The 13,348-nt window shown below is 40.3% G+C and overlaps 1 protein-coding gene across 1 annotated transcript in view; it reads right to left on the reverse strand.

Annotated features, from left to right (window-relative positions):
- PLEKHA7 (pleckstrin homology domain containing A7) overlaps positions 1-13,348 on the reverse strand; it is a 151,801-nt gene that overhangs the window by 44,656 nt on the left and 93,797 nt on the right. Inside the window, exons 5-8 of the mRNA XM_042038788.1 lie at positions 11,798-11,909; positions 3,362-3,466; positions 1,493-1,565; positions 192-292 (exon numbers count right to left, since the gene is read on the reverse strand). Of these exons, the coding sequence (XP_041894722.1) occupies positions 192-292; positions 1,493-1,565; positions 3,362-3,466; positions 11,798-11,909 (391 nt within the window). The remainder of the gene's footprint in view (positions 1-191; positions 293-1,492; positions 1,566-3,361; positions 3,467-11,797; positions 11,910-13,348) is intronic.

Here is a 13,348-nt window from a genome sequence, read left to right on the forward strand (position 1 = left end):
AGACATGAATGTCAATTCATAAGCAAAAAAAAGAAAAGCTATGTCACATTTGAACAGGCAGTCAATAAATCTGTCTGCTTTTAAAAACTAGTAACAAGTAAAATAGGAAAACAGATGATGTTCTTGTTTACAACAGCAGCTTTTCTCAGGCAAATAAACTATGATTAGCTGATAAGCTTTGCAAACAGTACCTTAAAAGAAAATTTGCGATTTATCCGATCTTCAGGTCCAACTGGAGATATTACATAACTAGGCAATGGTATGCTCCCCAGAACAGACTCTTCTCTGCTGTCTGTGGAATCAAAAACCAGAATTGAAATCCCTGCACTGTTCAGTGGGCTAGCAATACATTCTCCTCTAAGGACACAGAGAAAACAGGCATTAAGTAGAAAGAACAGTGGTTCAGACTAGATATAAGGAAAAGCATTTTCCCAAGGACAGAGCAGCAGGGGCACAGGCCAAAGAAGAAGCTGTGCCATCTCCATCCTCGGAGGTTTTCAACACCTCACTTGATTAATCCCTGAGCAACCTGGGCTGACTCCTTTCCTGACCCTGCTTTCACCAGGCAGTGGGATAGAACACTTCCTCAAGTCCTTTCTGACTCGAATTATTCACTTACGGCACAACACCAATAATAAGTGCAGAAAAATGCTTTATTTTTAAAGAAAAAAGATTTTTTTTTTTTAAAGCAGTTTGGGTTTTTATTGAAGTTTTTTTCTTTTTTGGGGGGGTGGGTGGGTAGATGTTGCTTCTTAGGTTTGGCCAGAAGAATACAGTTCAAGAATAAAGCTTATTGTGCCAAATGAACTGTGACAGGCTGCGTATCATGATGGATCTTCCATTTAGCACCGTCCATCTAGGCTAATTGCTATAATTAGGAATCCTCTCTTACAGCTGGCTCCAAGTGATCAACAGCAGAAATGAAGCATCTAGAAATATGAATTCCAAGTCTGATATTCTGTAATGCTTTCCAAAAATTGTAGCACACAAAGTATTGAAGACTTGAAAATAAACTTATGTAATACCTAGTTTGGTCTAAGATCACACTTAACCTTTTTCCTTTTTTTTTTGGAATTACTGGATTCAGAAGTTCTTACTCTTACTTTGTCCCTTGGATAAAAGCTGAACCAATGCCCTCATCTGGCCATAGTGCATTCTGAAAAAACTCAGATGTCCAAGTGCAAGCAAGTAGGTACCACAACACAGACCAGAGATGGCATAAATCTTATTTATTGCAGTCAGATGTTCTGCAACATAAACCATGGCATGCACCAAACATAAACTACATGAAAAAAAATCATACAGCATCCTTTGCTTCCCCTACTCTGGCCTGGAATTTGCTGTGCATTTAAGATGTCTGGCCAAGCAAATGTTTCACTGTTCACCTCAGAACAGCTAACTTTATCTGAAGAGTTCAGCTAGTTCATGCATTCACCGTGGTTTGTGCAGGTGAACTGTTCAGACTAACTCACAACAGCTGATACCAACTCACCTTTGTAGTAAAACAAGCAATAATCAGCAAGCACAAACCATCGTCTCTTCCATAATCGCATTCCAGAGCTATCCTGAAACACAAGAAATGTGATTTTCACTTAAGGAAAGTTAACAGATATAATGCTGATCCAGTGAGTAGTTTACCAGACGTTTACCTAAATATGATTGCTAATTGCAAAACAAATAGTTTATATCTCAGCAAAATATTATGTACTAAGAAAGATAAGAGGCAAAACATCCAGCTATAAAATAATGAGGGCAGAATATTCAAGCTGCTAATTTTCATTAAGTAATTAAACTCTCATCCCAAACAGCATTCAGATTAACCTTATACTCAACCAATGCTTATTTTATCTATACAGATTTATCTGCAAGGAATATATATAAAAATTCCTTGGAATATATTTCCTTTCTAAGGAAACCAAGTGTGTTTCTGGATGGCACAAACTCCAAAAAGACTGCCTGCAGTACAAAATGAAAATCACTACACAGCTGTGCATTTCAGGCAATGATATCCTATAATTCAATCACCATATGTTACCCATGCCTAAAATGTAATTTAATCAAATATTCCTCAGGAAATAAAACAGGACGTATAATGTGCAAATTTTAATGAAGTATGATATAATATGCCTGTGGAGATAGATATAGATATATATAACCTTGTCAAAATGAGTAATATTTGCATTGAAATTAATTTCTGAAGCTTTTAAAATTGCCAGACTATAACCTAAGCAAGTACAGCTTCTTCAGCTCAGGTAGGCTTTGATGAGACCAGCAGCATAAAAAGCACCTTCAGGCTTTAAGGGCATACAAGCAGAGGTTAGAGGACAGAAGAAAATAGGATATACAACATCGCTCTAGCTATTGCCCTCCTCCTTTCCACAGTCAAATTCAGTAGGGAAGGACTTTCTTCCCTTCCCATTTTCATGCTACAAGGCTGGCAACATGTACTGTGTCTGAGTTCTGATTCTGTCCTGAGAACTAATGGGCTTGGGTAGTGGATGTCAACAGAGCAGAGAGCAGAACACAGCAGAATTATATCTCTGCACTCAGGAGGAAGCAGAGAGCTGGCAGCTACTTCACTTTTGTGTGCATGTAAAATCATAACTGTGAGCCTCAGATTTCAGCCTTCTCCTACCCATCCCTAAACCTAGCTGCTGGATCTCTGGGGTGATAATCTGGGAGACACTGGCTGCCAAATTAGAAGCAGGGGAAGTATTCTCATACAACAAACAGCTTTATTTACTTATTATACTCAAGGATGTGTTTCTGTCAGCTTAAGAGTTCAAGATATAGCAGCTGCAGAATTCTGTTCACTGGGTAAATTTCTATAATCCAGTCTTTGCTGGCTACTGGTCTTGGTGACAGCAATGTGTGGTGAATGGGTCCCAACTTCCCGTAATTTTCTCCCTCCTACTTCTAGAGAACAAAAGGCATATGGACTGGAATTAAGCCTTTGATCAGGGCAGAAGGGCATAAGCAAGCAGATAGAATAAGGCCTCCACAGCCAGCCTCAGGCTGAGTGTGTTCTGAGGGAGTCCAAGATCAGCATGGCAACAAGCCAGCAGGATAAAACAGGGAAAATAACCAGATTTAGATAACAAAGTTATAGCCTTAACGTTGAGCTGTGATGGTGATGTCCATTAATCGGTTTCCTTTTCTGAACCAAACCCATTCATAAACCTTGGTTTTCACACTTGCCAAGCATGAATTTCTCATTATGGAAGTCTGTGGAAGTACCCAACACTGTCCTGTGTGTCACCAACACTCGAGCTTCTGCTTTCTCAGTTCCTTGGAAGGCACTTGCTCTTCCTTGATGATTGCATTGAGGTATATGAACAGAAACAGGTGCTCACATGCATACCTGTTTGTGCAGCCAGCCTCTTACGATCACAGGAACATTAGGATTCCTCCTGATGGCTTGTTCCCTCTTTCCAAAGCTATGAACTTTGTTTCCAGTCTTCACAGCCTGTAAAGAAGTATAATGTAGCATGGCTTTTATATTTACTGAGATCCATTTCATATTACAAATAGTCTCACTGCAATAACTTATACTTCATTACACAGCAACAAAGTATTCATGGCATTTTCAAGGGCAAGTAAACAGGCAATGATATTTACAGCAGAGCAAAGTCAATCTTCCACTTTCATCAGGATGGTTTGCCAGCTTGTGCTGAACAGCAGCAGCATTGGTGTGTCAAGTCAGAAAGGCCGAACTGTGGAAATTTTAGTGTGCCTGGGAAGAATTTTTGAGAGCTGCATGGAAGCCTCCCTGCACAATACTGCACGAGTTTCTTACACACACAGGACTTTGAGCAGATAAATTCTACTCTTGCTCTTCTTTGTTTGCACTTTGGAGGTCTTTTTGTTGGGGATTTTTTGGTGGATTTTAATTTCTCTTTCCTGTTTCAATTCAAACAACATTGATAGCTTAATAAAATGCTTGGACTTTGGCCCTGCAAATGAGAGGAGAAGACAGTGACACTGCTAGGGAAGAGACCTAGATGGCAGTCAGTAGAAATCACAAGGACTAGGCAATGATTTGTGTCTTACTGAAACCTCAGTTTTGATTCACATGGGCTAAACTATTTCAAAAACAAGCAAGGCCCACCCACCTGTGAAAAAGCAAGAATCACTGGATGAGTAATTTGCCTGTTCTTTTCCAACCTCAGCCCAGTTTGCTCCACCAATAGCTTTAGGACAAACAACCCTTACAGTTGCTCCCAACTTCTCCAAGAAAAGAGCTGTCCAGACTCTTTCCTACAGTGTCTCCCTTTTTGATCTCTGAGCTTGTCAGGGTACAGATGCTCTGTGAGCTGCAGACAAACAGCAGCTCTAGAAACAAATATATTTATCACACACATGGGACAACATCAGAAAAATATCTTGGCATACTGCTCCTGCCAGTCAGGCAACATCTGGACTGAAAGACAGGATATATGAGTAAATAATTCTAGCAATGTATGATAACTTAAAATGGATTCTGTTGATTTTGAGGCCAAACTTTACCAATCTGCATTAAATTCCCTGTCTTAAAGAAGGGTTAATATTATAGCTATAATCAGTACCAAATAAATGCACTTCTTGTTTGGTGCTACAGCATATAAAACAGCGAAGTAGATTTAACACCTGTAAGGAGCTGTCAAAGGGCAGGTTTTCCTAGGGAGTTTCCCTGAGCTCTGTTCCCCAGGGAGCAGCATGTTGTGTTCAGCTCTGCCAAGGAGTCAGGTGAGTTGCATGTCCACAGTCACTTCAGTGAAACCCCCTGACTCTCAAGCGACAGGAAGAATGCCAAGGATGGGCTCTATCCCCAGCAGTGCCACTGCCCCAGACAGCTCTGCGAGAGCCCGCACAAGACCCACCAGCGTCCCAGGGCAGCACAGGTGGTCACCTGAGCAGAGAGCTGTCCAGGACTGGCATAAACCCAGCAGAGCAGGCTGTAAAACAGGTTTCTGAGGAGGTGCCCCTGCCACCCAGCTGGCAAAAACCAGTTCTCAGCAAAGTCAGGTGAGGATGCTATCAGCAAGATCTCCCAGCCCATGTCTCTGCCAGACCCGTGCTAAGGCACTCAGCTAACAGGCTGCAGAGCACTGACTTTGGGCAAGCACAGCCATAGATGGGCTTTTTTTTAAGAAAAACAAGAAGTAAACAATTCAGCTGAGTATTGAAAAATTGTTGCCAAATGTTAAGATGCAACAGCTACATTAAAGAGAACGATGAAAAATAATGAAGTCCAAATTAGTTAAAGCTCTGAAAGCCAAAAAATTTATTTGTACTTTGTTTTTACTTTATTTGAACTGATGCCTTGAGAGGCCTCGTAGAAACAGAGACTAGACAGGAGTAAGGGAATAAAGGTAGGTATTTATTTGAAAGGCCTTCAAAGGTACCCCTAGGGAGCCAGAGGCTATTGCCAAGATGGACCCTAAGATGGACGACAGGTCACAAGCTCTTCACACTTTTATAGGTTTGGTTTATTTGCATATCCAATTAAAGCTTCAGTTAATGATGTAATTTCCCCAAGCTTACCCCCCCTTAGAGGCCTTTTGGTTTATACTTTTGGGCCTAGGACGGTCTGGGTGTCCTTGGAGAGCAAGCCTGGAGAGGCTTTGTTATGTCTACCTAGCACAAGAGAGCAGAAGTTAACAGGCCACAAAAAACTTCAGAGTTACACACTAAGCAGCACAGAATTTGAAAAATATAAAAGTTAAAACCTAGGGCATCAATACTTTGCAGCTGAAGAGAAATAAATTTAGAAAACGTACAGAATTTAGTTTCCTCATCTTTCTCTCATGTAGATCTTTGGAAGGGTGGATTATACTGAGTATAGCTGATCTAGCCTTAGAGCAGCATCTAAATTTGATTTTTTTAAATCATATCATTTAACCAAGCACTTTCTCTGATCTTAATTTTTAAAAAATGCAGACCACAACGTAAAAAAAATGATCCTTGGACTTGGTCAACCAAGACCAAACAATTTCTATAGCATAGGAGCAGGAAAAGCTTTTCTGCTAAGGCTGTGTATTCTGTATCAATCCAGTACCCATAATGGAAACAAAATTATCATTTTATGGCACTTTATGTAATTGAAATTCTCATAACCTTCAGTATTGATCATCTCATTCTGCTCTGGAATAAAAACAAAGCGTAACAGATACTGCATTACACAGTTTGCTTCCACTGGCTAGCCTAAAAAGTTGGTTTAAAATAAAAGGTATATTTTTAAACTATTTCTCTGTACTGCAGTAGTCTTTTCCTAACTTAAATTTTTCTGATATCATTGTCAGGGGTTGAAAAAGGCAGATCAGGACAGCTGTGTCACTGAAGATACAAAAGTCGCTTCTGACTTCAGTACAATTGTTATGTTGATTTGCTCATGAATGATCCCTAAGTTTTTTCAACAAAACCCAAAAATGTCAAGAGCCAAAATTTCAAATCCCTTTCCATCACTGCCTCATCTTCTTTCTTACAGTACCTTGTAGCTGAGGAGGAAAGTTGCTAAGTTAATGATGTAATTTTTTTTCTCTCTTTTGAACACGACAAAGTATAGACAGACTTTTATTTGGAACAGCTCTAAATAGTAAACAGGAAGATTGTATTTTTGTCAAAATATGCAAATATATATGCATAATAAAACATGGAACTTGCAACCTAGAGAATTAAAAAAAAAATCAACCCACAAAAAGCCACCTGTTTAAGTTATAAACTCTTTAGCTCAAAAAATCTCAGTGTTTCACTTAGAAACGAACTTAAGAATCCTCTCAGTATCTCTAAGAAAATGATACAACATCCTTATGTTTCAGATAGAAAAAACTGAAGCTCTCCAAAAATCCTGCTCTTAATTCTGAGCATTCACATACAGTGGCCATGAATTAGACCCTGTGTTCCACTCCAGCTCCAGACAGTCCCAGAGTTGGCACATCACATACCTGTCACCACTGCTTGTTTCAACTGCCAGACCCATTCTTTACTTGTATTCCTCGCCAGTGTGTCTTGAAATACCAGCAACTACCCAGTGTCATCAACAATTCAATTACTTCTGTTATGCAGAACCCATCCAAAACATGCTCTCAAAATACAGATAGTAAATACATTCCCCTACTACCCTTTTGGTTTTGACTTGGCCAAAGTCCTGTGTGGCACAGTAACATTTACAAACTTCCATTCACACCATTGGATATTTTAACAGACTAAATTCCAAATGTACCTTACTGTTGAATGGAACCAGATCCTTATTCCTCCATATCCTTAATTATTAATCAATATAAATGGCTTTTAATATGATCAATCATGTAATTGAATTGGCTACAAACAGAGAATAATTGCAGTTTATCAAAAAGCCCTTTTGCTTTTTATTTCCTCAACCCCATACCCCTCAAATGTCAAAGAGTAGGATAGACTGCATTGGTCTAAAGTCTTGAGATGACTTACTCGGACAGCTCCTGCATCAAAATACTGGGCCCTACTTCAATGTGCACAGCTCCATATAAAAAACCAGTTTGAATTTGGCCAGGATTCCAACACTGTGCATACACCATTCTGTGATGGCATTTGCAGGACAAAATAATGGACGCGTTTCATTAAAAAAATTATAATTAGCCATGGCTAAGAGACCTTTACAATGAACTTGTCTCTGGCTTCACGACTGCGCTTCATGTCTGCATCAGGGAACTTGTTACAGTGGGGATTCTGTAACATGAGGTATCAAACAACGAGGCCCGTGGAAAAGAAATATATATGGACCAATTCTTGATAGATGTTTCAGAGATGCTTATTTCTCCAGCCCCATGGCCGGGGCTCTGCCGAGGAACTGTTGCAATCCGGGACCCATGGGTCCTTGCCCGTGCTGGGGAACACAAAACAACCAATGGGGAACAAGGCTGACCAGGGGCCAGGGAAACCCTGTGTCTCCTCCCCAGGGCCCCTCTCCCAGGACCACATGGCAGGGGGAAAGGGACCCCAACATTTCACCCGTTTATTTTTAACAAAAAGAGATTTAAAACTTTACATTGAAAACAACTGGAAAACATAACAAGAACAGTTTTAAAACAAAACAAGCCACCCTCCTGAGTCTTTAAATGTCCAAACAGATTCTCTGGAACATCTTAAGGCTGACAGAAGGGAGACATGACTCTCTGAGCATGCTTTGTGGGGAAACTGAGGCAGGAGAGGGTTTAATTTCTTCCCTCCCCTTTTCATCCCCCCCTCGGCATTGGAGAGGAGTTGTAGGGAAAGGGAATTGTATAGGGAAACGATGGGGTGAAAAACGGATTGGAAATACACTGGGGATAATAGGACATAGGGTAAAAGGGAAAGGTGGGATTAGGAAAGGGAGACTGTAGGGGGGGTTTACAAGGGAGATATTGTCTAACGTGACTACGATTTTTAGCATATATACTGTCTTTTACAGGAACACCATCAGGCCCAGTGACCTCTGCTGCTTGTAACCCTTTTCTACCTTTGAAAAGAAAAAAGAAATTCAAAATTTCTACAATTTTGAATTCCACCACCTCTCCATCTCCCAAGCTTGGGATGCATTTTTCATGGTTATTCTTTTTAACAGCAGTTCTATGAACGAATGTGTCTTCTTGGTTGTCACATCTTGTTATAAAACCATAACTTTGTTTAACATTATACCATTTTACTATTCCTAAAACCTTAGCTACGGTGATTTTTTCCTTTTTCCGAGTGGCTGCTGTTTTCTATCTTGCTGTGTTTTTGCTTTCTCTTTCGCTCACTCCCATGTTGGTATTGTCGGGGCTGCTCGTGCCTGCGCGCTCTTCCCGGGGTCGCATTCGGGGCCGCGCGGGCCAGGCCGGGCCGCTCAGCTCTCTGCGCTCCGCCGCTTCTGCTCTCAGCTGCGCTGCCTCCCCTCTCGGTCAGGCGTTCCCGGGGCTCGCTCCACCACGCGCTGCGCAGGGCCGGGCGGGCACCGCCGGGTCGCGCCACTCCCACCATGCCTCGCTCTGCTGCCGACACTGCAGTTCGTGTGGCTCCGCCCGCACGCGGGAACTGCCTCGCTGCTGCTCACAGAGCGCTCGGTCCATGTGGTCTGGGTCGCACAGTCCCTGAGCCAGGCTTCCCTTCACCAAGACACAGCTGACATTGCTCAACAGTCTCAGTAATTAAATAATATTCACAAAAATATTCTTCCATCGGCATATATTTTGACTCAGAAATTAACCGTGTCCAAACGGTGTTCCAAAAGTCTTTGGTAAGAATTAAATCCCAAGAAACATAGAAAAAGTTCTTAAACAACCATGCCAGGAAGTGTTTCAGTTCCTTTTGAGCTTGCATTAAGTTAAAATTTACAAATCGTTGTTCAAGAATCTTTTCAAATTTAAGATAAATGTCCATATGCGGCTCAGAGAGCCAAGAGTCTTCCCACGGTTCCTCCATAGTTTAGATATGGAATAGCAAAACAAAAACAAGAAGAGAAATCCAGAATTTCTAGGGCTTACTCACACATCAGTCGCTTAGGGATCAGGGATCGTTCTGCCAACATTCTCCACCATTTGTTACAGTGGGGATTCTGTAACACAATGTATCAAACAACGAGGCCCATGTTGATATGTGGGCCAATTCTTGCCAGATGTTTCAGAGATGTTTATTTCTCCAGCCGCATGGCCGGGATCTGCTGAGGAACTGATCACAGTCATGGGACCCGAGGGTCCTTGCCCACGCAGGCAAACACAAAACAACCAATGGGGAATGAGGCTGACCAGGGGCAGGGAAACCCCGTGTCTGTCCCCAGGGCCCCATGGCAGGGGGGAAGGGACCCCAACAGGAACTCACTCTTTGAAAGAATGATTATGGAATTCATGGAAGAAAACATTTAGAAATAGGTGAAATTATCTTAAAATTACTCTCAAGCTGCCAAAAGTCAATCTCAATCTCAAAGTGGAGGGCACAGTTTCTTTATTTTACAGCCTTTGTTCTCATTGCTAGTTCACTTGAATTAATTTTTGTGTTAGGCTGTGAAGGAATTGAACTCTACAGAACAAGAAAAGTGATTTAAGCCTGTTAACACATGCAGTGATCAACCAAAGCATAGGTAAGAAAGATGTTGGTTCATTTTAATTAAAACTCCAGTATTTATTAAGGACCCACAGTAAGATGAATCTTATAAAAACAAACTGGGTAGAGAAGCAAAGTACTGGCAAACCCTCTGTGAGAGCTCTATTCTAAATCTAAAGTTGTGATGTGTTAAAAAATGCCACGCCTGGCAGCCTGCCAGGAGCATGAGTGACCACCCTTATACTGGACTGCAAACAGAATAAAAGACCAGACCAACCAAAGTTGTGGGAGGTGATTCTGGATATTCTCTAAGCTGTGATGAAAAAAGCATGACCCTCCCCTTTAGCTGCATGGTTGTGACATGCCCAGTGAATTAGCCTGCAGCATTTGGGTGGCCTCGGGGTGAGCGGAACCCAGTCCCCATTTCTGATCTCTGATTAGATCAGACAAAGGGAAGCACCAGGAGCAAGTGATCCTGGCTAAGTTAAAGCCAACTGTGTCACTGGATAATTCCCCAGCTCAAAGCATTGTATCAGGTCTCCAGTAAGTTTGCTGGTTTTAAGAGGGGAAAAAATGAACCTTCTGCCCCTAATGCAGGCTTCAAAAAATCAGAGTAAAGAGGATAAATACAGTAAAAACAAATGCCGACATATTTTGCTAAGTTCAACTCTTCAAATATCAAAAAAGTATTTCAACTAATTCAGGTAACCTACCAAACTTACTGTTTTCAGTGATGACTCCATCTAGAACTATAAAGATATTCTTGAGATTTGACACATGACAATCTTTGTGTTGGTCCAATAACTCATACACTTAGGATTTAAAAAAACAATTTTTGAAAGATTGGGTTTTAGCTTCTCAATAAATTGTTTGTGTCTTCCCCAATATTTAACCAGGCACATCAAAACATTAGCAAAATATTTTAAGTATCCCAACTAAACAAAGTATCTTTGCAATCAATTTGGCAAAGTCCTTTCTTCAACTCAGTTACATAAGAGGCTGCCCACTTTTGCTTTAAAAAAAAAAAAAACAACAGAGAAGTTTAAGAACTGCAGTCAAAGTTAAGAAATTTATCTTATCTCTGCTAATTCTTTCAATATTGCCCTATTCCTTTTTATCCACCCACTACCATTCTCACTGTTCTGTAATTTAGTGTAAGGTCAAAGAAGCATTAAAATAGATGGTGACACTTCAAGTACAGCACTTTATTATATTTTGTTCAATAATGGACACAGGCCCTTTGTCAATGACAAGGAATGGACTTTTCTATTATTAAACACTATGTGTGTGAACTTGGTGCCTGCACTGTTTGTGCACTCCAGTGATGGCAGAAAAGGATTTAATTGTTACTAAGAGGAGCAACAGCAGCAAGATTTCATGAAAAGATAAGAACTGCAAATTGTAATTCCTAGTAGTCTGCAGCATTTCTTGCCATATACACCGGACCACCAAAACACTTGCTGAAATACTAACATTACATATATTTACTTCCATTTCTAAGACTCTCAAACTTTCCATGTCACAAAAATCTCTATGTTACAAGTTACCATTCAATGCTATCATGTGGTATACAGTGCTTCTAAAAGAGCTGTAACACTGCTGTTACAGCTGTCTGTTGTTAAAAGATTTGTGTCTGAGTAGAAGATATTACCTCCTTTCTGAGGCCTTACTAGACTTCTAGGCTAAATCCACAGCTCTACTGAAATCAGCATTAAAAGAGTACTCAATTAAAAAACAAGTGAAGTTCTGATCAACAAGCTGAAAAAATAGCTTTTTTTTTTTTTACCTTAGAGCCAGGTTTTGTATCGACAGCAGATGTAGTTACTGCAGTGGACGTTTCACTGACCATGCTTGAAGGCCTTTGATTTATTTGTTGCTTGGACATAGATGAATTCTGTCTAGAAAACAAACAAAACCAGATAATCTAAAGCACATTGTTTCAAACACTCAGCTTGGCCTTTTTATATGTAAAATTCACAGTGTGTAAATGAATGAGAAGTTAGTCAAATATTTCCCACGCATCTGCAAGTTCCTTTACACCACTCCTGCTATTTTGATTTCAGGTCTTTCTCAAGCAGTGACATCTGATGATTGGTATTTGTCTATTCATAAGGAGGGAGAAACCTGCCAAATTCTCTGCAAAGCCAACAGAGAATCAAGATATAACAATGAGTGTGGTAAGAGAGAAGGTAAGGCTTATGCAGTGAAACCAAATTGTGCCCAATTTAGAGGCTTGGCCACAAACCTGTGAAAGAGCCTGTACTGGGGAGAAAAGGACAGGAATCAGCACTTGGCAATAACAGGCTTCTTATTTAAAATCAAACTGAGTCTAGACTGCTGTTAGATCTTTCACTAACTTAATGCTCTATCTTTGAATCTGCCCAAAATATGATTCATAGCACAATATGAATTATTAAAATAGCTTTTGAGCGAAATGGTGCAATTCAAGGCAGATAATTGTTAGAAATGTGTAATTTCTGAGTCATCCTAAGACTCCAGAAATCCTGGTAACTAGCTCAGATACCCATTTAAAGCATAAGTGAGGTCAATCCTACCAGAAGAACCTGTTCAACAAGTCAGAATTCAGTACAGCCACCCAGACGAAGAATTGAGAGTATAAATGGAAGAGCAAAATAAAATCTCTGTGAAGAGAAGCTTCAGCAGCCGATCTTGACACCAACATTGAATGAAATTAAAACCACAGGTGGCATTTTCAAAAATCATTAACAACATAATTTAGCAAATAACAAGTAGCAATACAGTCACATCAGAAGAGAAAACAAAACAAACAATTAACAACCCATGATTTTCCTTTTCCCATCAGTAAGTCACCAAAGCCATTTATTTATTAGAAAAACCAAAAAACGCAGCATACAAGCTATACCAAACATGGTTGCTGCTACCACTGAAATCCAGATCTGAACACAAGAGAGAACAAAACAATTCTGAGCAGTTACCACAAGAACAGAGAAGAGTCTGTGATTGCAGTAGCTCAACACAAGGTTTAACAGAGCACAAAGTATTTGCTATCACTGCTCTTCCTCAGTTACAACCCGAACAATTACCTGTCCAAAAGCTTGTCTAGGTGGTTTGGTGTCAGGGAAAGCACATTTTCCCATTTGTGACCAGAGTTTCAATGAAGCTTGCAAGTAACACAACTTAGGTCCCATTTTATTTATACCTTGCGTATCTGGCATAAATCCCTTCTTTCTAGATTTTATATATAACCTCAAGTCCAAGATATAAGAACAAGCTACAGCAAGTCCCTAAAATTCCTGGCCATCCTTTAAAGCAAGAGAGTTTAATCATGTCAGTTTGAGTCAATTTGCCTCACCTC

This window comes from Corvus kubaryi, unplaced genomic scaffold (genome assembly GCF_017639235.1).
Source record: "Corvus kubaryi isolate FWS band 111438036 unplaced genomic scaffold, C.kubaryi_AGA036_p1.0 37392, whole genome shotgun sequence".
Classification (NCBI taxonomy): domain Eukaryota; kingdom Metazoa; phylum Chordata; class Aves; order Passeriformes; family Corvidae; genus Corvus; species Corvus kubaryi.